The sequence below is a fragment of the Micropterus salmoides genome, unplaced genomic scaffold, assembly GCF_014851395.1.
Source record: "Micropterus salmoides isolate LMB-PRFRI ecotype aquatic unplaced genomic scaffold, ASM1485139v1 Ms_hic_scaffold_15, whole genome shotgun sequence".
NCBI lineage: Eukaryota > Metazoa > Chordata > Actinopteri > Centrarchiformes > Centrarchidae > Micropterus > Micropterus salmoides.
Window position 1 is genome coordinate 6,220,936 of NW_024040596.1, and position 27,908 is coordinate 6,248,843.

Below are 27,908 nucleotides of genomic sequence, written 5' to 3' on the forward strand. Positions count from 1 at the left end.
CCTACTAAAGCCATAACCGAGACCAAGCGGGTGGTGATGGCGCATGGATAAGACGCCTGCCTTTGGTGTGAGAGCTCCAGAGGCTTTGGATAAATGCATCAGCTAAATAAATAAATTTAAATGTAATGTAATGTGTGTGTGTGTTTATAGACAACCATATCTCATCTGGTTGAAACCAATGTCCTAGATTTCCTTTGTTGCAGCCCTGTCTCTGTAAAAAGATAATGCATTCATTGCTTTTTGAGAGAGCCTGCCTGTTAGGTAAACAATGTTCCACTGAACAGAGGACAAGGTGTGTGAGAGAGGCTCATGTCAGACCCATTTAGAGTAAAAGCAGGACATCAGCAGGGTGTGTGTATGAGAACATTAGATCAACTTTATTTTTTTTCCACTGCACTAATAGCACAAAGAACGTGTAGAAAAGGGATGTGAGACCAACTTTTGATTTTTGAAGTGAAAACAGAAAGAATGTGCTGGACAATTGTACACCTGTTGATCCTGATGTCACTCGACGGTCTGTCCTGCGCTGCAGATAAGACGAAGCTTACTGTTTCCTGTCCAGAATATCAGAAGGCCCTTGGAGACTCCTGCTATGAGTTTGTGGGTCTCCAGCATACTTTTTTCAGTGCTCAGGCTTGGTGTGAGAAGCGTGGGGCACACCTTGCATTTGTCCCAGATGAAGAAACTCAACATTTCCTTCAAAGACACTTGGACAGCAAGAAGGACGTGTGGCTTGGACTAGCACCTTCTGCCGTTACAAGCCTGCAATATTCTCCAACTGTTGAAGGTAAGAAGGCCGAAATGTGGAACACAGACAGCTGCTGCGCTGCCATGCGGATTATTCTCACCTTAGACAGATGAGTTTAAATATACAGCAACAACAAAAAGCTCATGATCAAGTCTCAAGACGAACATGTAGTAAAATATCTTTGTCAATGTAATCATGTATTTAGTTGTAAAAATTAAAATTCTACCAAGGATAAGTTTTTACAGTACAGTGGTGCCACTATTACCTCCTTGCAGTTAATTATATATCTGGAAAGATAAGAAACCCAGGATCAAATATAGCACTTTAAAAAGAGACAGGGAATCAGGAGGTCTATAACCACAACCTTTTTTTGGTCTTTAACTTTAACTCTCTTACACATTTGATTCAATCCATCAAATGCTGCAACGCAGAACACCATTGAAGAGAATAGTTAAACACTGGTGATTAATAGAAAAAGTCTTTGATGCAATTGTGTGCAATGTGTTCTCACTTTGGTATATGTCTGGGAAAAAAAGTTCCTACTGAGATATCAATTTCACTTTCCTCTGTTCATTAATTACAGCCTTTTAACTGATGTAAAGCCTTTTCTCTCCCTCACTGGAGTGGGAAATCACTTCACACACTGCAGATATTTTTGAGTGAAAAACGTACATTACACAATTTAAAAATAGTCTGTACTTACCAGGTGTCTCTATTTACAACAAAGGTGTTCGCTTGGCAGATAAAATTACCCACTTCTCCAATGTTGGAACTGTAGAAGTAAAAAAGGATTTAGAAATTATTATACCCAAATTAATAGGTACATCTATTCCTTGCTTCTATCTGTTTTATGATGTAGCTCATATCTATTTGTTTATATATATTTTGTAAACAACAGAGATCGATCTATAGCAGAGGAATAAACTACTATACTTTGGTAACACAGGCAATCCTTCCATACATTATTGATGTTCTCATTATTTTATGAAATTTGTTGATAGTAAGAAAAAATATACCCCCGGTTTTGCACGTGATTGTGAAGTCCATATGTGTTACTGTTTGTTACTGCAGCCTCACAGGCACTGATGCCCAAGAAAAATTTCCCTTAGAGGAAAAAAAGTTGATCTTGATCTTTATCCTTTAAACCAATAAATGCTATTTCATTTTAATGTTAGCCTTTTTTGAGTAAATGTTGAAGAGTGAAGAATGGGTAGAGTGGCCCTTTAGGGTCGCTGAAAACTACAGAAAACTGTGAATTCAACCAAATGTACAGAAGCAAATATACATGAAACAATAAATGTAATGTTTTCTTTACACTATATTTAGGTCATTGTAGTTATAGGCACTTCAGCTCAACGTGATCATATGTTCAGCAGTGGTTTGTTCCATCCTCAGGTCCTCTCTCTTGGCTGGATGGTTCACAAATCACATATTCAAACTGGGTGAGCAGCCCACAGCCAGGAGCAGCATGTGGACTCATACTGGGAAACTCTAGCTTCCAATGGAAAGCCACAAGAGACTGCAACAAAGAACTGCATTTTATCTGCCAGTTTCGTATGTATTCTGACTCTAACCTTGAAAAAACAAAATCATACAGAATCATCCTGAATAAATGAATAACAACTTTGTGCTGCTTTTGTATGCTTTCCAGAGTCTGGGAGATCCACTGTGTGTGCAGGCCATAACACCACTCTGCAGTGTGGTTCTGGTCAAGTCTTAATGATAGATGACAGCTTCTACGGTCGTAAGAACATTTATTACTGTCGATCCACGCACTCCCAGTCCACATCAGCAACACCCACACAACATCAGTGCGGCTGGGTGGATGTTGCAGAATCATTAACAGGTAAAGCAAGGTCAAATAGTTTTTTTCTTTTGCAATAAAAACATTAATTATTTCAATATAATTCAGTTGTTGGTAATCCAGAGGTGGTAACTGATTTGATTTGCGCGATAACCACTCTCAGCTTTATAATAGTTCCTTGCATTAAATCTGTTGAACTCAATAAGAAACAAATCAGAATAGGAAAACAAATATATGCATGGATGAAAGCCATGATGAAATTCAATCCACTTTTTGAAGGAAGTGAGCCAGATTTTACAAAGCACATATTGTCTCACTACAGACTATTATCTGCAAAGAATGATAGCCTGGCAGGACACTAATGGAAGTAAAAACAAACAATATTTAATAATAGCTTAATAGCATTAAAGATACATCAGTGGCATCCATCCCTTTTAGAGTAAATATTAGCTCATGCATTTAACTAATGGCATAAGCAGACCATGCAAACATCCTTATCTCATTCTGGTTTGAGCATGCATTGGGTAAAAGGGAGGGTACTGTCGTGCAAATTGTGTATTGCTGGTGAGGGATTAAGCAAGTCATTGAGTAACAACAAACCATTGTCTTTGAAGAATTTATTAATAAAAGAGAATAAACAGAGAAGTACTGAATCACTTATACAGCTGGTCCAGAGACCTGCTGCCTGGGGCAGCTTTGGGCATCTGGCCCCAAGCAAAGGGATGCATAATCATTTACACAGTCTACATTTCTATGTTTTGAAGAACAGAGATCCTCTCCTCGAATGTTCATTCAAGGAGAGGAGAGGAACAACAAAAGAGGGAAAACATTAAACAATCTCCCAGCTCTGAACTAAACCCTAGTAAATGTGGATGGACTAACATAAGGAGCATAGAAGAAGGAAAGGTTAAGGATAAAAACACAATACATATATCTCTATAAGACATGACAATATTAGTAATAATAATAATAATAATAATAGTAAAAGATCTTGCATAAAAGATTAAATGCAAGAGGACACAATTTTTTGCCATAACAATCCTCCCTCTGGCCATATCAAGCCATCCTGGTATGAGGAAGCGGACAGTACAGGAGGAGAGGGCGAAGCAAAGGGCAAAAGTGGACAGAGAAGTTGTACAATTTTTAAAACAGACTGACAAGAAAAAAAAGAAAACAAATGGACTGAGCTGGAGGAGGCGGGACGGACGCTAGTGACAGGATCCAACCAAACACAATTTTCTGCCATAACAGTTACGCCCTGGCCACGTCAGAAGGCAATCAAAAATAATCAAATATTTGAACAATTTATAATTTTATATTCACCTGACCTTCATGTCATTAAACAGCCAGTAAACCCACACAGATGTAACAGGATTAGAATGATGATTAGAATGTTTTGCACTAAAACAGCACCCGTTTGTGTGAAAGGGGCTATTACTTGTGCTAATCATTTATGCTAATCATCAATGCTAACTGCTAAAATTCCAGCACATGCTTACATCCCAGCTTTGCATATAAACCAAAACAAATGCTTGAGGTATTTTACTACTATGCTACTAAAATACTGTTACAACCATAACAGTCGCTATACAGTACTCTTACATGTGCAAAACACATTTATGACTCTGAATAGTCAGCAACACTGTTCAATTTGGTGCTAGGTTAACTCAATATACATCAGCTCTGCTATTGCCCTTGACTTAAGGCGACCAGATTTGTGAAATGAAAGCCGGGTACATTTTTTGTTTGTTGGTCAGTATGTCATTAAAAATATAATGTTATTATATGAAATAAAAAAAGGGGACTATTTCGGTTTTATAATCTGTCAAATATAACTTCAAGAAACTGGGCGATACTGCTTTAACATGCTGCACGCGCTCCTGCGGACAGCAATCACTTTTCGGCGGACGATCACTTTTCGGCATGACACCTGTGTGCTCTGCTGTCCAGTCTTTCTGGCCACGTAAAATCTATGATTAATACACAGTTAAAAACTGGGACATTTCTAGGGACAGCTCCAGACGAGGACAGGCTACCAAAACCGGGGACTGTCCCCGGAAAACGGGGACGTCTGGTCACCCTACCATGACTGTATACTGTCTGTAAGCCCAGCATAAATCTAGCTTGCGGTGGGATTGATGCGCCATGGCTTTGCTAAACTTAGAACACCCTCTGCTGACCTTTAGCAGACACACATAAATTAGCACAAAGAATACATTAAAGTTAAAAATATTTTTTAATTTTGAAAGGGGAGGGGTTTCTCGTATGCATTTAGAGTTCAAAACCAGTCTTTACACTGTACCGTCATGTTCATCACATATGCACTGTGCAATTGGTTTATGTTCCCCTTATGGGCCACAGGGATAACATTATTGAGAAATCCACCAGCTGGTCTGCTGTGTTCAAAGCCAGGTCCATCCTGCTGAGTCACCATGCTGCCGTCAGTTGATGTTTAATTCAGAAAGTTCACATCAGGTGATGCTGATGGCATACACATGATACCTAGGCTATAGCACAAATTCCTTACACCATTTAGAGAAAAAGCATTTAGAAACACGGAGCCAGGTTTTAGAACGTGATGGCTGCAGCTCAGGTGGTCAAGCAGGTCGTCCAGTAGTTACTGGGTATGCAGTTCCCTTTGGATCCTCCTGTCTGCATATCTAGCATCCTCGAGCAAGAAACTGAACATGAGCTGTCCAGGGACTGTGTGAGCGTGTATGTGGGTGAATGTGAAGTGCTTTGTTCTGTGCTCATATTAGAAGTATCACAGAAGTGCAGTCTATTTATGATGATGATGAATGTTTTCTAGGGTCGTTAGTTGAGTAAAATGTTGATGTTAGCACAAACATTTCTCACTGGGACACTAGAACGGCTAAGTATGAAGTAGTAATGGGTAGAACTTCCCGTCATAATGTCATTAGCATTGCTGTTCGTTATCAGTGGCTGATATTTTTCTCCATGTGTTTCCCAGCCCACTGTCATGGCCGTCAGGTCTGCCAGATTTCTGAAGTTATGGACTCTTTTGGTGAACCCTGTCCCCAGCTGGGGAGCTACCTGTCTTTGGACTACCACTGCAAAGATGGTAGGTCACAGTAGTTAAATTTTAAACCTTTCAAATGGGAATCACACTTTACTTGCAGTAGAAGACACGCAGATCTGATTCTGATTCTGTTTCACATCCTACCTTTTATTATATCATCCATGTGCAAACTGCCATGTTCAAAAGCTGAAACCAATAAATGAACAAATAAAGAGGTAGTCTATGATATCTACAGACAGTAGATGCTGGCTCCAAAAAACACAGAGATTATTTACTTTATCATTACTGTTATTTACGTATTTATTTTTGTTTAAATGTCTGTTTATTTTCATTTTTTTTGTGCCTCTTGAAAATAAGATGCCTAATGTTATTCTGAAGCTCTGCGGTTTACAAGTGAGTTGTCTGAACTCTACTGTAGACTGGAGTCTATTAAACTAGGATAAACCGGTTGTGGGTCACAGCTCTCCCTCTTCCAGTGGTTTCGTTATTGTGTGTTTTAATGCTGTATGACTGTTTTCTTTAACGATTTACATTCATGATTAGGCTGCTGTCAGTGCATCTTGACCAATCCTGCCGTGGTGGGAGATTTAAAGAATTAATGAAGTTATGTTGCTGTGCCTCACGCATAAATGTGCACAGTGTCTCTCTTAATGGGGAGCATCTTATTATCGGAATGATGCACTCTTTAAATAGCAGGAAAATATTGAGCCACTGACTAAACACCACTACCAATGACACTTTGCACCGTTCTGCACGAGGTGTAAGATAGACCAGTCAGTTATGTCAGTTATTTTTTTACCACAAGACATTATGGTCTTAATAGCTAATAATTTCCAGTATGTATCTTGACTCAAAAGATATTAAGGCTTAATCAGAATATGTTTCGGATCTTGGTTTATTAGATTGACAGGAGTCAATCACTGATAGCCATGAGGGGCAGCTACCTTGTTTTCTCTTAGCTTTACTCAGGCTGCCGCCCGTGGGCCTTTTACACAGAAGACATTTTGACATGTCACAGCTGGAAAAGCACAGGTGTAAATAATACATTTAATGCTTCAGATTCAGGGTCCTAATATTATGCATTCTTGACACTGAATAGAACGGAGCCATTGTTAATGTTATTAGTAACACCTGTGCTTTTCCCACTATGACAAGTCCAAATGTCTGCTGTGAAAATGGCCTATTTTTGCTATTGTTTTTTTTTTTTCTGGACCCAGCAACTGTCAAGTTAGTTTCAAGCTGTAAACCAAAACCTTTAAAATGTCCTTTCAGAAATCCATGTGTGTTATGGTTCACAGACTCAGGTTCAGGCTGTGACCTCAATGTGTGTATCAAACCCATTAAACCCTAAAAGGCAAAATCCATCAACTACTCAAAAAAAAAATCAAACATTTAAATCTGACAAAGGGGATGTTGGTTAAAATGTATTTATTCAATCTGTCAATTTCATCATATCTCATGATTTCAATATCAGCAGAGCAGTTACTTGTAGAGAGCAAATGACAAACGCAAGAAGGAACTCTTCAAGCAGCAAAAGATACTGAGACAGAGCAAAACAGATGCATCACATTGATGGTCTCTTATTGGTGCCGTATTAAATATCCCTGTAGTATTTGTGCCTGTCTGCCAAGATGATGAGGATCTGTGTTTGTCTGTTTTTATGGAAGCCTTGTTGGTTACAGGCACTGGTCATTTTCTCCCGCCAGGGCTCACATTGTCAGCGATTGCTGTGGCTGCTGTTTTTGATGACATCACCATCACTGTAAAGTGGCTCTTAGATTTGCCCCGGGGAAATCTTAGCTGCAAGCTGAGTACAGGAGATGGCCATGTTATTTATCTGCACAGTCCAGAGGGGTGAGTAGCAACTGTTACAGAGTGACTGAGACTGACTATGTGGGTATAAAATAAGAATCGAAAAATGTATCCTGCACACACAGATTCTCCTCATGAAGGTCCGCTTACACTCAGTTGTATAATGTTTTTTGTGGATCTGGACTGAACTTTGTCAAGTTTGAGAAAATAAATGTGACGATGCAATGATTTGATTGAACATGTTACAATGTTTAGGGGTAGATGCTGAAAGACATTTAACAGTGAAGCAAGGCCTCACAAAAGACATTACTAAGAGGATTTATAGGAAATGTACTAGCCAGCATTTTGGAGGAAATTACTGTGATCACTAACTGTTTCTATTTGTGCTTTTTCTCAGGTTGGAGAGCATTGTGGTGTACAAATATATATATCCAAGTACATTTGTTGTGGCAGTTGAATGCACCAGCAGTGAGATGCACATTGTCGCTCAGAAAATAATTACCATTCAGGAGCCCATCACACAGTTTGGCATCATCAGATGCTGTGCTGGGAAACTGTGTTTTCATGCAACCAACTGCAAAGCCCTTTACGGAGAGCCATTTCAAACTCAAATGGAAGTAAAAGCAGGTAAGTGCCAAGATGTCCATAATATACCCTAATTCATACTGTGCAATTTGATATTGCTGCTTAAAAGCATGAGGTTCTATTCATTCAGTTTATTTTTTTGTGTATTGGTTGACTTTTTTTCTCTTTTCTTTCTGCAGGTACAAATGTGACCTACAGAATCCAGAGTGCTGAAATATTGTTGTCCGGTTTATCTGTTGTGAGGGGAAATGTTCCCCAGAACATCACAGTGACTCCAGAAATGGTGAAACAGCTTGGGCCCGGCTGCCACAAGCTGACCCTTTATGCATCTAACATGGTCACATTCCCTGATGTGTCTGCAGACCTGCAGGTAAATCAACATTAATCATGTGAAAATGATAATGAATCATCCCTTCGTGTTTTTGTTATGATTGTTATAGTAGGTGTATGAAATAGAAGATTTAACATTTTGATCATTTGATTAAGCAGCTGATTGAAGAGTTTAATCAAAAATTAAATGTAACCTTTGGTATTAGCATCCCATCACCTAATTAGTGGCGTATCTGTAAACACCAGAATACAGTGGATGCATACGGTCTGAAATTGTATAATCTGAAGTTAAATCAAAGATGGATTTGATGGTGAGCAATTCTGGTGAAATCAAATCCCATGAGAGTGAACAACAACATATCAAGTACTGTAACAAACGTTAGCTGAGTTGTGGGTCAGCTAACTGTTGCTACAGTTGCTACTGCTCCGCTAACATGCAGAGATGAGAAACAAAAACATGTTTCTGTGCATTTATGTTATTTGATCATAGAATAGAAATAGTTTTACAACCAAAACAGGATCTTCTTGGCACACTACCAGCTCCTGCCGATCATAGAATAGTGTGGGGCCATTGGCAAGAATGTTTATTGCGTCACTCGTGCACTTGGTCATGTGCGTCTGCATCCTTAAGCACATGCCTAGAACCAAGAAAACAGGGATCCACTCGTAAAAATGTTGCTCTATAGCACTACTAGTGGTCAAAAACTCCACAGCGTCCCTTTAACAAATTAATTATTAAGAAGCACCAATAGCACAATAAAAATGTATTCATATTTTACCATTTACTAAAAACAGGTTATTATGCATAGGTACAAATATATTTGGGGTTGCCAGGTTGTGAGCCTTTATCCTTTGCTACACTCCAGTGAAAAACCGTGCTTCCACTAAAAGTACCTGGGACTTTTAATCCCAGGATCTACTTTTCAATTAACTAATAGGTTCCTTCAGCCCATTGTTGTGTGTGTTTACTCCGTGGTCTGAAGACCTGCGAAGATTAGGCAAATTAACAAGCTGATGTATGTTATTACTATGAAGTAAACCATACAATGTGACGGACAGGCATCATTATTTAGTAACGTCACTGTCCATGAGCAAAAGTTATTATAAAAACCAGATTTACTTGACCACTAAAAATAGCTAATTTGTGTGTAAGCATAATAAACACACGCACGAGTCAAATTCATAACATATTCAATAACAAACTGCATAAAGCCTTCAAGTTCTTAAAAGACCTTCAGCACATAAAAACATTTTGACAGGTGTTGATATTGAATGGGGCACCTCAAACGCCGACTGACATTAAAGCATTTGAAGCCGACAAAAGGTTGGCTTGCTGACACCCACCGTCCGCTGAAGAGACACAATTGTCATGGAGAGGAGACAACCTCGGTGGTAATTCAGCTCCCGGGATAAACACCTGAAGGATCAACACTGAAGGACAAAACACCAGGAAACAAACTGAGCACCTAAACTGAGCTAACGTTAGCAGCAGCAGTTTGGCTTGCAGCACTCACTTCCTGTTTCTGCCTGAGAGTCGGAGGAACATGATTTTTAACGTGGTTTATTACATGTTATAATCAGCCTGTCCATTTGTTTTGGAGAGGAGGAGACCTATTTCGCCTCCTTGTAGAAACCCCCTGAACAATAAAAGCCTAAAACAATAACTCTGGACCCTGTATTAGCTTAACTCCATTAGCTGTTAGCTGTAAACACACCGCAGGCCTAGCTGCACACTGGCTGCTATTTCTGAGCTATAATTATAATACCAACGTACGATCTCAGGCCGACATCAGCAAGACTTGTATGTTCTATCTGGGTATTGATTGTGATTCATTGGTTTGAAAATGTCATTGGGCCAACAGTGGAAAAGAGATGAGCAGTAGTAGCAAAGTATATTTGAAACACCTGAAATGCTCAACTTAAAGCAAGTAGCAAATGTTCAGCACTGCAAGCCCCACCCTCCAAAATTCTGGTACTTAGGAAAGTACTACCCCACAAGCAAGGACTTTTTTTGGGGGGTTAAATAGCATGAGCAGCACATTAGTGAACAGTAGCTTCAGTGCTCCATGATGCATTCAAGCACTGTATTGAATTAAGGATCACCCACATTTTGGCAGCAGTCAGAACCCAATACACAATCACGAAAATAGACTTGAAGTGTAAAAAATACGCTTTGGGACACGTTTAAGAGCGTATAGTGCCAGTAAAATACAAACTATTAAACCGTCTGTGTGGACACGCTATTATACTTACCAAATCAGTATCTGTTGTGTTGTGTTTCTGTGATATGAAAGAGAAATTGGTTTTTCCGTTTTGTAATTCTTCATATATTGCAGATGTGTGTGTTGGAGAAAGTAGCCGGGCTTCAGGCCTCTGTGTTGACAGAGAGGGATGATTGTCTAGACTCTGCAGATATTACAGTTGGTGTTTCCCTTGAACGGGGAGCGCCTGTGCTACTCCTCTTTTCTCTGGCTGGAGACAACAGCTCATTCTCTGAGACCAGAGAAATGAATTCAAAGAAGGAAATTTTTCATATTGGCCACCCGATTCAAGGTATGGGAGGCATGAAAAATGGGGGCCACTTATGAGGCAAAATACCTCTGTAATGTAATTATTTGTAAAGCACTTTATCAACAACCATCTACAAAAATCTACATTTCTCATGTTTCAGCTGTGTATGTCCAGATTTTATTTACCAGGCTTGAATATTCATTATTTTCATAACTGAATATTTTGCTACAGAATGTGTACAAGTGAAACTCAGAGCATGGAACGACTTCTCTTCTTTGGAAGTGGATGTGGATATGTTTTCTTCCTGTGGCAAGGATACACTTGTTCAACTAAATGGTCATAATGACCATTTGTTAAGATTTAACAAGAGACAGGTAAAATGTTTTCCTTTTACATTCAACAGTATAGTCATATTTTATATTTAGGGGAACAATACTTACCCCCTCCAGCTCTTTTACTTTTGTTCACAATATTTAATGGTTTGTCTTTTCCCCTCATCTTAAAGTGTATCCTGCATTATTCAAGATTCCTTTTGTTCACTTTCATTTTCAGAGAAAGAAACATATTAGAGTGATCAGATCTGCAGTTAAAATAATTGCAACACCTTCAGCTTCAGTATCTTCCAAAGCTATAAGCATCACACTTTCAATAGATGACCCATCCAAACTACCTAACGGGAACATGCAATACCAGTGGTCTTGCAGTAAGAATCATGCTTTTTCTACTCTTTTTCAAATAAACATGAACACTTTTGTAAGCTTACAATTGCAAGTTTAATACTTATGTATAACAAGTTTTACCAGGTAACATATTTTGATCTATTGTTTATCTTTTGATTGTGTGAACAGCATACTAGGCTGTAACATTACATGTAAAGGAGTTTGCTAAGCTTAGTTAGTGTTGGTATGCTATCTTGAGTAACTTTAGCCAAACTCATCAAGGTCAACAACTTTTTTTAACGTAACTTGTAATCCCACAGATTAATATTAATAAAGTTGCTTTATGTTGCCTATACATTATCTGCTCCCCTGGTCATGAAAGTAATACTCTTACTACTAGGTAGTAAGGTATTTAGACAGATATGCTAAAGATTGTGGCCTACGTTCAAGCAGATAAACACATGTCTTTTGTGTTTTGGAAAGGTAATTAAAAAAACATACACAATCATCATTGGAAGAGTCTAGCAAATCTCCTGTGATTCCTTTGCTTAAAGTCCAAGATCTGCTGTTTTCAGATCATTAGTAAAAAATTAGATCTGTCAGTTACTGAGTAATTCCTCCAAAATATGCCAAAAAAAGCTGATATTTTTCATAGCCTGAAGAGACAAACTCATCCAGGCCAAAGACTGACAGAAATGAAGATCCCTTTTTTACAATATGGTTAAAGAAGCTGTGGTTGTTGACTATGTATCTGAACACGTTAACATGAGGGGTATGCCAGACCTTTCAAGTTTACCAAATAAGGAGTGATGTCTGTCTATCCCTCTCCAATGATCCAGTGCGGTACATATTTAGATACACAGTCCAAATCCGATACAAGATACATAGGGCTGCACGATTTGGAGAAAAAGTCATATTGCGATCATTGTAGACAATATTGCGATATGTGTATTATAATGGAACAAATGGTACAATGAGTCTACTTGCTTAATTACGGAAAATGCACAAAATGCTGACATTTTGAAATGTGTATTTCTCAACTTGAACAAAGTTAAACAATAAACAATATTTACAACACTAACTAGTAAAGCAGATGAAAAACAGATCAAGGGGAGCATATTGCTCTATGGAGGAGGCGGCTCAATGTACGTCTGTCTACTGCAGAGTCTCTATCCACAACTTGGAGGAGGAACTGTACATGAGTGTATTAAATAAAGAGTATAATGTTTAGTTAATAGCATACTGCTAGTATAACAATAATATTTAATAGCCTGCTACATTCATGAATTTCATATAATATTATACTTTTTACCACTAGTTGAATATTATATTCAGTTACAGGATTAACTGTTATAGTTATAGTTATAGTTTAATTTCTATAGGTCGTTTTTATTCATTATATCCTTGTGCAGGAATAAGGCTCTACATTGGTCTCTAATTTGTTAATGCTATGTACTAACTTGTCAATAATTATATTGTTCAACAAGTTTGCTGTAGCGCGTCAAACTTTTTTTAATGTCCCGCCCCACCCAGGCAGTGATTGGTCGGTGGACGAAAAGTGAAACTGACAAGCTCTTTGAAAAGTTGAACATGTTGAACAACAAAAGGCACAGATACAGCTAACGTTAATTGCCAAACCCAAAGCTTGGTTATCTTCTCCCAGTTTTCTCCTGTCTTACCACTTCAGCTGCTGCCGAAGTCTCTCTGCCTCTCTCACAGAGCGATCGGAGTATTGGTGGCGGTCCCACCATGTTTATCTTGTTGTCAATGTTGTCTTAAAGTTACTCGAACACTGCTCATAAATCATTTTTCTCATTGCTCGTAAGCTTATTTGTTTTTACGGGCACGTGTGAGAGCCCCGTGTGGGCGGAGATAATGAGCAGACTGCAGCGCACTCAGAGAAGAGAGCGTCACACACACTTTTTCTGTTTTATTAAATCGCACCCATTTTGCTCATATGTAATTGCACGACACCATCGCAATTGTGATTACATTAATCGTGCAGCCCTAAAGATACATAACACCCGTGATGTGTATACATAACTATAAACTGAACATGAACTGAACATAAACAACATTAAATGTTTTGCATCAGCATTTCAGTTGTTACTGCAGTAGAATAATGACTTTCCATGTTGATTCACAGGAAATCCATGTGTTTGTGAAGGGGGTTCCTCAGGACTGACTCACACCATTACACCAAACTGCCTACCAAATCCGTTTCAGTTTAATAATTACCATTTTAATGTGATAAACAATGGTAATAATGTGGGTGGTGGTGAATCCATATGCATCACCTTTACCCCATCTCAGAACATGCCAAATTGGTTAAGGTACTTAATGTTTTTGAACTGATCCGCTCTGATCACTAAGCGCACTGAACCTGAAAATATTTCCTGTTTAACTGTGTTTTTCGTACAGTGGAAATCTGCCACTTAACATTTATGACACTATTGAAGTTATTAAAAGAAATGAAACTGCTTCACAGAGGAAGCAGAACGAAAATTGTTTTTTAAAGACATTTTGACCTATCATAAATTTCCAAACAAATTAAATTGTTCATCAGTCATGGAGAAAAGTGTAAATAGGTTGTGTTTTTACATTTTACCCTCATATGGTTTTATTGGACAGCATTTTTGAAATGTAAATGTTCCAGTTGAGTGTTAACCAAATTATCTTTGTTGTACCATAGTTTTAATTGTACTGAAGGCTGTTACCCAGTAACAGAAAACAAGGATGCAAAAATTGAAATGAAATGTAAAACCCAGTGTCCACATGTTGTGTGGAACATTGAGGACCCAGGAAACAGCAACGGTTGGCCAGTAAGTCTGATAAATTAATCTCCAACATTGTTAAATGTTGTAAAAAAAAAAAATAAATTCCATTGACTTAATGACTTTACATGTTAATTTATTTACAGGCTGAGACAAAGGACTGCTACAATAAAGCAAATCAAAGACCACTTATAAATATACAGAATGGTGGGAATGAATACACTGTGAAGTATTCCTTTCTAGCACAGGCAAAGTCTAAAAATCGGGATGTCACTGTAGTGATGACTTCTGGTATGTGCACATTTCTAAAATTATGTTAAAGCTGCTCTGTGAATTATCTTGCCATTGTCTATTAATCAATTTAAGGTTCCAGACCAATTATTAATTTGTCCAATGTTGCAAAAATTTATAAGTAGTAAGTAAGCATTAATAATGAGAGTAGTTTTGTCTGGTACATCCTTGGTTAACTGAAGGCTAAAGTTTGATATATGCTAGGGAATTAACTACACACGGTTTATTTAAAGGATTGATTTTAATGTTGTAGGTCTTTCACTGTTTATTATTTAGTCAAGTTTAACAAATCAGTTTTTCCCAAAATGTCACCTTTATTGTTTTGGAAATAATACACATTACACATTGTTCTTTTTCTTTTATACAAAACAGATGTCGTAGCTCTTTGCAATAAATTCACCATAGAGACATCATCATCATCATCATCATCACCTACAACGAAACCAGCTTCTACCACGACATTGCATGGCACTATTAGTGCCACCACTATCTCCTCTACCACTGCTGGTTCTGCCACGACATCGCATGGCACTATTAGTGCCACCACTATCTCCTCTACCGCTGCTGGTTCTGCCACGACATCGCATGGCACTATTAGTGCCACCACTACCGCTGCTGGTTCTGCCACGACATCGCATGGCACTATTAGTGCCACCACTATCTCCTCTACCGCTGCTGGTTCTGCCACGACATTGCATAGCACTATTAGTGCCACCACTACCGCTGCTGGTTCTGCCACGACATTGCATGGCACTATTAGTGCCACCACTACCGCTGCTGGTTCTGCCACGACATTGCATGGCACTATTAGTGCCACCACTACCGCTGCTGGTTCTGCCACGACATCGCATGGCACTATTAGTGCCACCACTATTGCTACTGTTACTACCTCCCCTGCTCTCAGTGCTAGCACTGGTGTTACATCATCAGCAACCACCACCAAGAATGGTGCTTTTTCCACAATGGCCTCCAGCTCTTCAGTAGATGATCTTACGGCTTCAGTGGAGAATGCTGTGGCTCAGCTAAAGAAACAAGGTCTACTGTCAGGAGCAAATCTGGGACAAATCATCTATTCTGTGTCCACTACACTAAACGGTCAATCTGATAAGTCAACAAAAGCAGATAGGCAAAAGGTAAAAATACTCTGATTATAGATATAAATTACTAAAATTTATGCAAACATCAATTGGACTGTGAAAATGTCAGTGCATCTGAGCAAGTAGTGCCTCAGTGGTTTAGATCCATCCAAGAATCTTCACAACTTCACTCGCAAACATCCCTTAACCAGATTGTAAAATGTTTGGAGGAAATCCATTTGCACTTTTCACACTTACAAGTTAATTTCTAGAGAGTTCTGTAAAAAAAAATTGACCGAATTCCCCCCGCCATTATACTAAACAACAGTTGGGTGTCGTCACAAGTACACCAAACCACACCTAACCACTATGATCCTGCGTGGGGTCAGAGGTTCCACAGGCCAGTACTGCAAAGCAAAGGATTTTGTGTAGAGTTACTCCTGATACTAGCCCTAACACCACATAAGTACACTGGGGAAGAATAGTAAACAGTGTTGGGCAGTGAAAAATTGCCACAGAAATATTACTGTAGTGTAAGTACTAAAGCGGCGTATTGAATTTGAAATCCAGAAACCAAATTGCACTTACTGATTACAGTAATTTGATTTTAATGCTTCAAGAGTTAAGCTAGCTTTTGATTGTCAGTAAATACGTACTTAAATCATAATGTCTTGTTATGTACTTATTCACATGCCATTTAGAAGATGTGACTTGTTGACATGGAGAACTGTACCTTGGATAGAGCTGAGTTGAGTAATGCAAATACCATAACAAAAAATATATCTACATTTGCAATTGAGTAACTAATAAAGTAATGCAATGCCTTTTTATGGAGTAATAGGTAAAGGGTGGTGGATTACATTATCACTTAACCTGCCCAACACTGATTGTAAAGGCATGTATGATAAGCTTCTGTGTTCCTCCCCTTGATGTTTGATGTCTTTGTAACCTTCCGTCACTGCGGCCGACACAAATGTTCAAGACTCAGTTAAGTCGGTCCATGCCCTAAGTACAACCTACAGAGAGACAGTGTGTCGTGACATCAGAAACAGAAATCATCTGTGTGCAAAATATATTGTACTACTAAATACTAAACTAAATAACAAAATCATGAATACTTAATGCTTTTGTCTGTTGAAGCTTCGTGAGCAGATGCTGGGGATTATGACTGACACAATTAGCAAAATCCCCCCAAACACTCCAGCGGATGTTCAGGCGATTACCAAAGGAGTTTCTGCTCTCGTCCAGAAAGGCACTGAACTCAGCTCCTCTGCTCAGGTACGACCAGTGAGTAAAAAGTGACTTTATAGGAGGGAGGAATAAATCAGTCATGTTAATGAATAGCCATTGGGAGGACAAGGCTGTCTTAGTTCAGGCTTGTAATTTTTGTATATTTGATGTGTTTGAATGTCCATGAATATCCTAAAAATGTCCGTGATTGTCAGAATCTATTCCCACCTTCAGGTAGAGGCTTCATTATTGTTTGCAAACCTCAGCTCATCTCTCCTCCACATGAATTTGAACAAAAGTGAAGAAAGCAAGAATGAAATATTCTCTGCAACCAGCACCATTGTGGAAGGAGCAAGCAATATCCTGGACTATTCTTCCAATGTGAGTCGTTTAACGTTTAAAGCCCATGCTGACGTGATTTACCTCACTATGTAAGGTTGGATGATTTAAATATTACAAATGCTGATCAGTGACTGTAACCCATCAAGAGCACATATAGTATATTTGCAACTTTGCTCCTACCAGGAACATTAGTTCTGAAACACCCTATTTAAGCGCTCTACTATAGCACATGGTCTGATGTGCATGGCCTAGGTACATTTAGGGCATGTCCAGCTCCACTTTGCTAGTTAAATGTTCAAGACCAAGACTTTTAGGGGCTGAGACTAAGTCGAGACCAAGACCGAGGGAGGGCGAGACCGAGTCAAGGACAAGACCGGTTCCCCACATTACATGACACACAATTACTACTTCTCAAAGTGATCTGAAAGATCCACATTCCCATTAAAGCACCCACATACAGTCTGAACACTAAGAGCTGAAATCAACGTAAGCATCTTTATTCAACACTACTTTTATGTGCTTACTATTGCGGGTAGCTGTGACAGTCGTTAACGGGAACAACACATTTTTAAGTAGGGTTATTGTTTGTATTTGAAGCAAAATGTTTTACATCAAATCAAAGTTAGGATGTTAACAAATAAATGAGATAAAAGCAATTTTTTTGATATTCCCAAAGTTATGGTCTTGACTTGCCGAGACAAGACCGAGATCAAATGCGGTCGAGTCCGAAACGAGACCAAGACCATCAGAAAGTGGTCTTAGGACCGATCTCGGGACCAAGACTGGTCTCGAGTACTACAACACTACTGTGTGCCTTTTTGCCTGTGTTTTTTAGCAGGCCCACTGGTCCTCCCTTTAATGTCCAAATCATCAGTCAGCAGAGTTTGCAGCTGAAACCGGTGCTTCTCAGTTTGAGGACGGCAAACAAACTATATTCCTGAGGAATATGTTTGTCTATTATCAACCACTTAGGCAAAAATGTTGTCAGGAACAATAAGTTTAGTGACCAGGAGCATGGCCAGTGATTTATAACCCATCTTCCCTGAAATATCCATCTTGAATGTCTAAATTTGCAGGTGACTGACATTTTATTCCAAACCTCTTCATTGTTTTAAATGCCTTGTGTTATCCTTTGCAGGAAAACGTATCTGGTGCCCTTCTTCTTGCAATGACCAACACACAGAATGCATTGTTAATGTTTAAAGATGCTAATGAGGCGCCAACTATTATCCAACAAGCTCATATTGGTGTGTTTGTTAAAAGGTAAGTTCCTCTTCAGCCAGAAGTTGTGACTCAATTAGACTTAAAGAAATAATCCAAAATTTGGGAAATACGCTTAATTTTTGGTGGAGAGAGAGAGAGAGAGAGAGAGAAATGAGACAATTGATACCACTGTAGTCTGTATGGTATATATCAGGCTACAGCCAGCAGCTGGTTAGCATATCTTAGCATACAGACTGGAAATGGGAAAGAGTGTGGTGTTGATTTTCTCATCAAACTCTAGGCAAGAATGTCAATTATAACATTTCCATGTACTGGGAGATGAAAAACATTTAGAATTATGGGGTGCTCCTGCTTTGCATGTACTTTATTTCTGCTTTTACCAAAAATAAATATAGTGCCATCCATGAGTGTCTGTATTTTTATATGGCTAATGTTATTAACCTAACATTTATTGTGTGTAGTTAATTTAAACCTGTTAAAATATTGTTCATTTTGTTTTAAATATCTTATAAGTAACTGAAAGAATATCAAAAATTCCAAATCAGTGGCACACACTCATACTGAAGATTAATACTCCTCTCCTGCAAAACCACTTCTGAAATCATTTGGGTCTGTGCTCAAAACATTTAGGGGCAAGATGCCCAGACTGAGTTGAACACACCAGCAAACCTAGTGAAGAACACTAACAAACTAAAATTCAAAACGCATAACTGACTAATAACCAGTTAACTAATATGAGTAACTTAAAATCTTTTCCCTCAGAGTGACACCAGGAAGTTTGCACACAGAGTCTATAAATATTCCCAACAGTTCCAGCCCCACATTTTCTCTCCCAGTGCTACCTTCTCATACATTTCCATCAGATGAACCAGTGGATATACGAGTAAGTCAGTAGGAGTGCCGGCATGTTTATGTGTGTGCATGTTTTGTGTGCTACGGCTGTCCCCAAATCAGGATTTTCAGGAGTCTGCACACCAAACCGATGAATCAGCTCTAATGCTACTATATTAATTTGTCTGTTTTTATAAACACGCAGCTAAATGATGTTGCTAAAAAGAAAGTGCAGCGATTCGAATGACAGAATGCAAGGCAACTCTGGGTCTACTATACTGACTCCTCGAATCAACCAGTTTTAGGGGGCAGTGTGCAGGTTCCAGTGTTTTACACTAGGATGGTGTGCATGTTACTTCTCATGTTGTTCTCAATTTTCCAGTGTCTCACTTGCTAATGAGGATTAAAACCTACTTTTCTCCTGAAATGCATTTAAAGATGCTGAGTTTAGGTAAAAACCCATTTTCCTGGAAAGAGAGAGGGAACATCAGTGGCCTAATAGGTGCTCTATCCCTCACAACAAAAGATGGCTCCGCTATCCCTGTGGCAAACTTAAGTCAGGATATTGAGGTTTGTGCAGCGTAATGCAGAATTGCACTCTGTGAAATGTATAGTATACATAATATTATGTGAATATTTCATTTACAGTATATTAAATTAAGCACTTCACTTTTCATGTAAAATGTTTAGTAAATAAAACTAATTTGGTTAAGCATTTGCAGTGGGTACTGTATGTGCTCAATCTGCCATCTCTAATGGCAGTGGGGATAATATTTTAAGTGTGATTGAACCCAGAACTCTCATGGCTATAACTGTCAACAAATGATTGTCCATAACACTCAGTGCACTTTGTATTCAGCGTAACCCAGGTGTGCTGAGCATAATAATACTTAAATTTTGTGTCTTCCAGGAGAATAGCACGGCAGGTGTTTACTGTTTAGAGCCCATGAGTCACTGAGTTCACAAAAACTAGACTGACAGAGAACCTACAGTTTGTTTATGTTAGCATGGTGGAAATGTTGTTTATTAGTACTTTAACTTTCACAATTATTAACACACAATAGACTAGAACCACAATTAAATGGTTAATGGTAATGGTTAATAAGATTACAGAATGCTGAAGGAGAAATGTTTTACATCTGTATGCTGAATATGATCTGGATTATTATGTGGCATCTTGCCTGGTCCACAGATTTTGTTGCCAAGGCCTGTTGAAGAGCAGGTGAACACCTCTGTTTTGGACCTGGGGAACTACAGCACAACGAGCATAAACATTCTTTCAGCTAACACTACGCTGGTGTTAAAGGTCTGAGAAGTGTAGTGGGCACTTTAAATCACTTTTGGTCTACTTTACTAACTGTATTTATACCAAGATACTATTATTATGGACACTACGACTGCTAACATCATAAAATCTTCAACTGTTACCTATAATGTTTTTGCTAAATGTGCCATTTTTCTTTAATCTTAATCTCATGAGGCTAAAAAAATTTTTTTTTAAATAATGATTGATGTCTTTGCTTTTCTGGATGCACCAATTTTTGCACTGAGAATTGAGAATGCAACTTTGTCAATACATTTCAAAGATGGTGCCTTCAGTGGATCCTTTACCCTTCAAACTGTTCCTCGGTTATATGAACTACCCCACTGAAACAAATTATGCAGCGATGACAGACATGCCTCAACAAGGAACAACACAAGGTAATGAACATCATTGCTTACTGGTGAAGATATGTTTTAACTCTGATGCCTTTTAAATTTGATTTTTGATACATTACTTGAGTACATGTGCGTGTCTTTTACAGAGGAGCGATACACTTGGCTGCTAGACCCTGCAGCTTTAAAGGGAAACACTGGAAAGTACTATCTTGTAGTAAGGCCCATTGTAGGTCCAGGTATAAAATCCATCAATGCCACTTTATCAATTACCTCCATTGCTACATCATGTACATTTTGGAATAAATCAGCATTGGATTGGAGCAATTTTGGATGCAGGGTAAGTACAGTATTTTAATCGAGCTATCATTTGACAACAAATGAAAACATTTGTCCAAACTTTAATGACAATAATGTTGTCTTCTAAGGTTGGTGTTCAGACCACACCATTAGTCACCCAGTGCCTCTGCAACCACCTCACCTTCTTCGGGAGCTCTTTCTTTGTCACTCCCAACACTGTCGACCCATCACGCACTGCTGAGCTGTTTGGCACTTTTGCTCAGAATCCTGTGGTTGTCTGCTTCGTGGGGGCTCTCTTTGTGGTCTATCTCTTGGTGGTTGTGTGGGCACGGAGAAAAGACATTCAAGACATGGCCAAGGTACGGTATGTCTCCTGCACCAGAGTATAATTCAGAAGTAAAGTAACAATACCCAAAATACAGACAGTTTCAGTTACTTAAAAGAAAGACGCTTTATGTTGTTGCCTGGCTTGCAGGTGAAGGTGACTGTGCTGGCGGACAACAATCCAATGGACGAGTATTGCTACCTGTTGAGTGTCAGCACTGGGCATCGGAGAGGAGCCTGCACTTCCTCTCAGGTAAATATATTATCAGTTCAGTTAGAGATTTTCACTGCAAATAGTGAAACTGTTAAAATTGGTGAAAAGGCTATTCTCTTTGAGGGAGCAAATCATCTTATCAAGCATAGCGTTAGTTCAAGCAGGCAACAAAGTCTCACAGCTCACAATCCCAGCACATCAGCTGATAGCAGCCATTTCAGCTGATTCATCAATTCTGTACAAGGCGCCTTATTTAAGCTGCTATAGCCTGCCTGCCTTTGCTGCTTCCTCTGCATGCAGCTGATAAGCACCCAACATAAGAACAACCGGACTGTACACGCTTCAGCTTACCCCGCTGCTTGTTAGTCCTGTCCAAAAAGACGAAAATCCATGCCAGATCGACTGCATGGTGCTATTGCTCACAGCATCAGCAATATGAAGAAGAGAAGCTATCTGGCTAGCAAAATCCAAAGACTCTGTATTTGTGAAAGTCAGTGCCCAGGCTCCTGAAAGACTAATTTCAAAACTAATACTGCTGCTCCAGTCGAGACCTCTCACAAAGATCCTTTTAGATTTGAGGTTTTCCTCAAACCTAAAAGGCTGCAGTTCCTTCAACTGCTCTGTCACAAGGAAAGCCGCCAAGCAAAGGTAAAAACTACTCCTGCAATCCAGTCCAGCTGCCAACTCTGCTATGGGAAACCATCTCAACAGCATTGCCAGCATCCAGTCATCGCTCACTAGCATGAACTCTACATCCTACCACGGGAGTCCTGTTTGGACCCTCCTCAAGTTTTTCCTGGTACAGCTGGCTGTTTTCCGGCACAGGCCTCTGGCTTTCCATGTGTGCACATAGGGGTGCTCTCCCTGCCTCACGGCTTTACAACAACAGCGTTCTTTTTGTCTAGGACGAGGGGAACCTATGACTGGAGCTTGGTTTGCCTTTTGCCTTGCCTACGTATTTATAAATGTTATATTAACTGACATTTTTTATACCTACTAGCTATGGTAACTGAAACAAGTTAATATGTAGAAATTCAAGTGGCCTCACTCCATGTCATTTAGACTAACTGGCTTTACTAATGGCTTTCCACATAGGCGTATGAAAGAGTAGGGAGATCCCAGAACAGATCCATACCGCCAAACATAGCTACAGCGGTGCAAATATCAGTTTCTTTGATGAAAGCTGTCCTGAGTGAAAACAAGCATAGTTTAGTTCAGGCAGGCAACGAAGTCAAGCTCAGTTCAATCCCAGCACATGAGTGGGAATTGTTGGGCTTCTGTAAATAACATCATAGAGTATGGTCTAGACCTGCTCTTTTATGAAAAGCGCTGTGAGATAACTGTTGTTGTGATTTGGCGCTATATAAATAAAATTGAATTGAATTGAATATTTATGCCTGCTCTGTTCTGTGCCAGGGTGGTCTTTACTGCTGCTCTCTGCCTCGGGCTTTCCATGCATGCACATGGATGGGCAGAGAGGTGTGCTCTCCCTATGAACTACCTAGGAACTATACCCCAGAACTAGGAACCTTTGGAGGAACTCACTGTTTTTCCACCGGAGGGACTGGGGTCTAAATGTAATTCTGGGGTCTTCCTTTTACCCCCTAAAAAGTCCCTGCTCGGGATGTAGTACTTTCTGAAAGTACCGGGTACTTTGGGGGGGTGAGGCTTGCCTTGCAGTGAAATTCTGAATGGGCGAGTAGAGGCTACTTGCTTTAACTGGGGAATGTTGGATGTTTTAATACGACTGCTCGTCTCTTTTGCCACCTTTGTTTGAAAACCAATAAATCGCACTCAACAGTCAAGCCACACAAGTCTCGCCGATGTCTGCCTGAGGTCGTGTGTTGGCATTAAATTTAGTGGAAATAGCAGCCAGTGTGCAGCGGTGTGTTTACGCTAAATACTGGGTCCTAAGTTGTTGTTTTAAGTTTTCATCAGTCAGGAGGTTTTTACACAGAGCCGAAGTCGGTCTCCTCCTTTCCAAAACAAGCGGAACAGCTGATTACAGCAGATAATTAAGCTCATTAAACATCACGTTCCTCCGACACTCGGGGGACACAGACGTGAGTCCAGCAGCTCTTTTCGCTTCAAATGTTTTAATAACCTTCCAAACTGTCCAATTTTATTTTTGTGTTGCTTTCTCTGTGCTGGAGTTATTTTAAGAACTTTATGGCTTTATCCAGTTTGTTTGGCTAATATTAAATGTGTAACGAACTTTATCGTGTGTCTCTTCATTATACTCCCACACAAAGGCTGCTTTAATGGTCAAGCAAAGCCTATATTTTTTCATTATATTCCAGTCAAATCTGATGTTCATTTATAAATGTTGCTCATGGATAGTGGTTACAAATAATGATGCCTGTGCATCGCTTTGTATGGCTACACAACAGTGGGCTGAAGGAACCTTTTAGATCCTTAAGGTACCGGGGACTACAAATGTCATACAAGGTACTACAGTCCAATCTTGGGCAGACGAAGGGCACCAGATCCCAGACTCAGGAGGTGAAGTGGTCATGTAATTGGAAGGTTCCTGATTCGATCTCCAGCCCCTCAATTCTCTAACCGCTTCTTTATTGCATATTAACGCAGTTATTATTATTATTATTATTATTATTATTATTTTCAAAGTCTGTTTCTCACTGGCTGTGAATACACATACAATCAAACCATGGGTCACAGTAGGGGTGGAATGTTAGTCAAGTTGCAAATCACCCACTCAAACAAGCCTCCCTCCGCTGCTTGTTTGAGTGGGTGATTTGCTCAGAAGATGCCTGTTATGATGTTATGATCGTGGCTCTGGACTCTTGCTTGCTTTAACAAGCTAGATAAAAGGTAATTCCCTGTCAGTTGCAAATAGCTTTGGTTTTATATTTGATTTGATTACATTAATGTTTAAGTTGAGATTTACAAGAAATATTTTATTGCTACTGTGTAAAGAGAATACTGCTGGTAAAAAGCCCCTTATTTGTTTAAAATATTTGCAAACCACATGTAATTGTATTTTGTGTATATAGTAGTATAGCAGTATTAAAAGCGCACAATACCCTACTTTAGAATTCATTTTGCGCATAACTATGCGATTAAAAATGTATATATATATATATATATATATATATATATATATATAATATTATATTATTTAAGAATATTTAAGACTTCTTGTTCTTTAGTAATCAAATTGGATGTCTTACTGATTGTTAAACTGTTCACCCATAGCCCCCATTCCTCAATTACCCTGTATAAATGTTAGTAAAGTGGTTTAATTATTGTGTCATGGAGTATTAAACTGTTTTAGGTGATAATAACTCTGCTGGGTGCAGAGGGAAATGGGGAACCACATCACCTGACAGATCCAAAGAAATGTTTGTTTGAGAGAGCTGCAGTGGATATGTTCTTGATAACTGCACCCTTCTCTCTGGGAGACCTGCAGGCCATCAGACTGTGGCACAACAACTCGGGGAGCCATCCTGCTTGGTAGGTAAACATAAATGTCAGAGATACTGAAAATTAAAAACTAAAACTAAACAAAAAAACTGTAGTATTTTCTACCTCAGTAGAAGCATTTCTTTTAATATAGTTTTTTGGCATGTAGAAACGGTAACAAACAGTAACAGATTACAGTTTCATGCACTACATAGAAATTGAGTAACTCACTCTCAGGGTTGTTGTTTTTTTTTTGGCTGTATGCCTTTTGTGGCACACAGCTTTCATTATTATTTTCAGCCCTCAGCGTGATGAGAGTGAGCATTTCATTTTCAGTCCCTGTGAGAAATGACAAAGTAAAATTGATGCCAAATGTAGCCTACAGCCCCAATTGCAACTGTCATCACAGACCTATACTTTTGGAATGACATTTGCAGATTACATAATGGGCAGCTGACTACTTTAAGAGGATGTTGTTATTGATATACCCTAATAATTGGATGTTAGCAGCTGTTGCAGACATAAAATACATATAATTGTGACATAATGAGTGGTGTAATGTGCGGATCGGCTCTGACATAAATAATTTACTCCAAGACCTACACCCTGCAGGCTGTCACAGCAAATATCGTGAGACACTTAAGAGAAGCTGTTTCACTCCAAACACTTTCACTGTATGAACCTGGACTGTGTGACAGTAATTAACATTTGATCCTGACCCTGCCTATTGGGAGATTTAAATTAATAAAAAGACGATGCTGTCAAGCGGCCTCTTTTATACATCACGGTGCTGACACATCACTTGTGTATCTTCGCTCACGACGTCTCAGACAAATCCCTTCACTCCTCTCGGCCAAAGAAATTTATCGAGACATCCTTGATGGCGCAGAGAGATCAATTTCTGGGTCATTGGCAGGAGGATGGAGGAAAGAAACTACGAGGTGGCACAAAAATAGAGAAATGAGAAGACCCCACTATGTCTTCGCTCACAATAATCCTGCCTTTAAGATGATTATTTGCTCTTCTTTTCAAATGAACACAGTAATCAAATATGATTCAGTTGTACAGTGTAACAAAATATTTTTCCCTCTTTAGGGTCTGTTAAGCAAATAATTAAGTAATTTTAGTGTCAATTGTCAAGACTATTTGACCTTTTAGCATGTCAACTGTGTTAGAACAATGAATAAAGAAAATTACAGTTTTTGCAATTTCACTTTTTTCCCAGGTACATTGGGAGTTGCATGGTGCAGGATTTACAGACGGAGCAGAAATGGCATTTTCTATGCAACTCCTGGCTGGCCATAGACATGGGTGATTGTTCCCTCGATAAAGTTTTTCCTGTTTCGACTGACGTTGATTTGAAGAGGTTCAGGTAAGGTTAAGGCATTGAGGAGCAGCAAAATCATACACACAAGGCTGAATGTGAAACTGAGACTGGGAATTTCCATTTGAATTTGAATGATAAGAGCGCAGATAAATTGCAAATCAAATGCAATAGCCTGTTTGGATTTTTGCTTTTGAAATATGACAAAGTCACATAAGAAAACCAGCAGGCATGTAGCTGTCACTTGAGCTCCCACTTTCATGCTCTTAAGGCTTGCAACATTTGAAAAATCTACCAGCACTCAGAGGTATTATTTGCAGCAACAGTTCCAACACGCAACTGCAACCCTGGCTGTCCTGACATGCCAGTACAGTTTAGTTATTAGTTGCATTAATTGCCTAGAACAAAAAAACTGTAAATGTGAGTTAACCTAGAAGGCTATTTTGTGTTACCCCTGCTCAGATTTTTAAAAAAGCATCCCAAAATTGAATTGTAAATGTTACAGGAAAATGCAAATTTAACAATTAAAAGCACTGAGTATACCTGATCAAATCACTGAAAAGCTACACTCACTGAGCTAAGCAGGCTACAGTACAGTATGTTATATATATTTCACATCTCCTTACAGACATATTTATAATTAATTTGAATTAAACTCAATTGAAGTGAAATAAATTGGAATAAAAATGTTACTTACCCCTAATCACTGCTGAGCATAAACAACCAGATGGTGATTGACTAAGGATTTATAAGTCTTTCTTTAGAGCCATGCTGAAGTTAAGCATGTTTAGAACTGAAAAAGGATTGAAAATGTGATGCTAATCCCTTATTAATTGGTAGTTCAAAAAGGATTTAACTGTTTTCATTTCACAATTTTACCCCTTGTTGCTTTTATTTTCCAGCAATTTGTTCTTCATGAAGACAACAAAGGCTTTCACTGACGGACACCTCTGGTACTCTGTGGTCAATCGACCACCGAGCAGCACCTTCACTTGTGTTCAGAGAGTTTCCTGCTGTTTTTCCCTGCTTCTCTGTACCATGTTGACCAGCATAATGTTTTATGGCATCCCGAAAGATCCCTCTGAGCAGACCATGGAGCTGGGTACAACACATTTTCATTGCATTATAAATCTGCAGTGCAGAACTTAGTCTCCCCCTTTTGACAGTGAGAGTACTTAGACAAAACTGTGGACACAATGCTTAGGACGTGTAGGCTTTGCCATACTGAGTTGCTGCCCCGCTACAATTGCTTGCCCCCTCAGCTGAAAAACTCATCACTACAGGTTAGCCAGCGAATATGGAAAGGTTGACCTTACAGTGATAGACTTAATCAGCATTGTGTGAACTTGTTTGGCAAGGGCTCGAATGTCACAGACTTTCATTTATATGAAAAAGGTTCTGCACTCTAAC

General features: G+C 39.1%; 1 protein-coding gene across 1 annotated transcript in view; it reads left to right on the forward strand.

Moving 5' to 3' along the window:
- The first annotated feature begins 501 nt into the window (after positions 1–501).
- LOC119903655 (polycystic kidney disease protein 1-like 2) overlaps positions 502–27,908 on the forward strand; it is a 41,157-nt gene continuing 13,750 nt past the window's right edge. Inside the window, exons 1-20 of the mRNA XM_038719888.1 lie at positions 502–787; positions 2,144–2,302; positions 2,400–2,594; positions 5,524–5,634; positions 7,299–7,446; positions 7,802–8,031; positions 8,169–8,359; positions 10,656–10,872; positions 14,927–15,687; positions 16,771–16,908; positions 17,095–17,241; positions 19,696–19,827; positions 20,450–20,563; positions 20,844–20,958; positions 21,063–21,253; positions 21,342–21,572; positions 21,689–21,790; positions 25,047–25,225; positions 26,400–26,546; positions 27,401–27,600. Of these exons, the coding sequence (XP_038575816.1) occupies positions 502–787; positions 2,144–2,302; positions 2,400–2,594; positions 5,524–5,634; positions 7,299–7,446; positions 7,802–8,031; positions 8,169–8,359; positions 10,656–10,872; positions 14,927–15,687; positions 16,771–16,908; positions 17,095–17,241; positions 19,696–19,827; positions 20,450–20,563; positions 20,844–20,958; positions 21,063–21,253; positions 21,342–21,572; positions 21,689–21,790; positions 25,047–25,225; positions 26,400–26,546; positions 27,401–27,600 (3,994 nt within the window). The remainder of the gene's footprint in view (positions 788–2,143; positions 2,303–2,399; positions 2,595–5,523; positions 5,635–7,298; positions 7,447–7,801; positions 8,032–8,168; positions 8,360–10,655; positions 10,873–14,926; positions 15,688–16,770; positions 16,909–17,094; positions 17,242–19,695; positions 19,828–20,449; positions 20,564–20,843; positions 20,959–21,062; positions 21,254–21,341; positions 21,573–21,688; positions 21,791–25,046; positions 25,226–26,399; positions 26,547–27,400; positions 27,601–27,908) is intronic.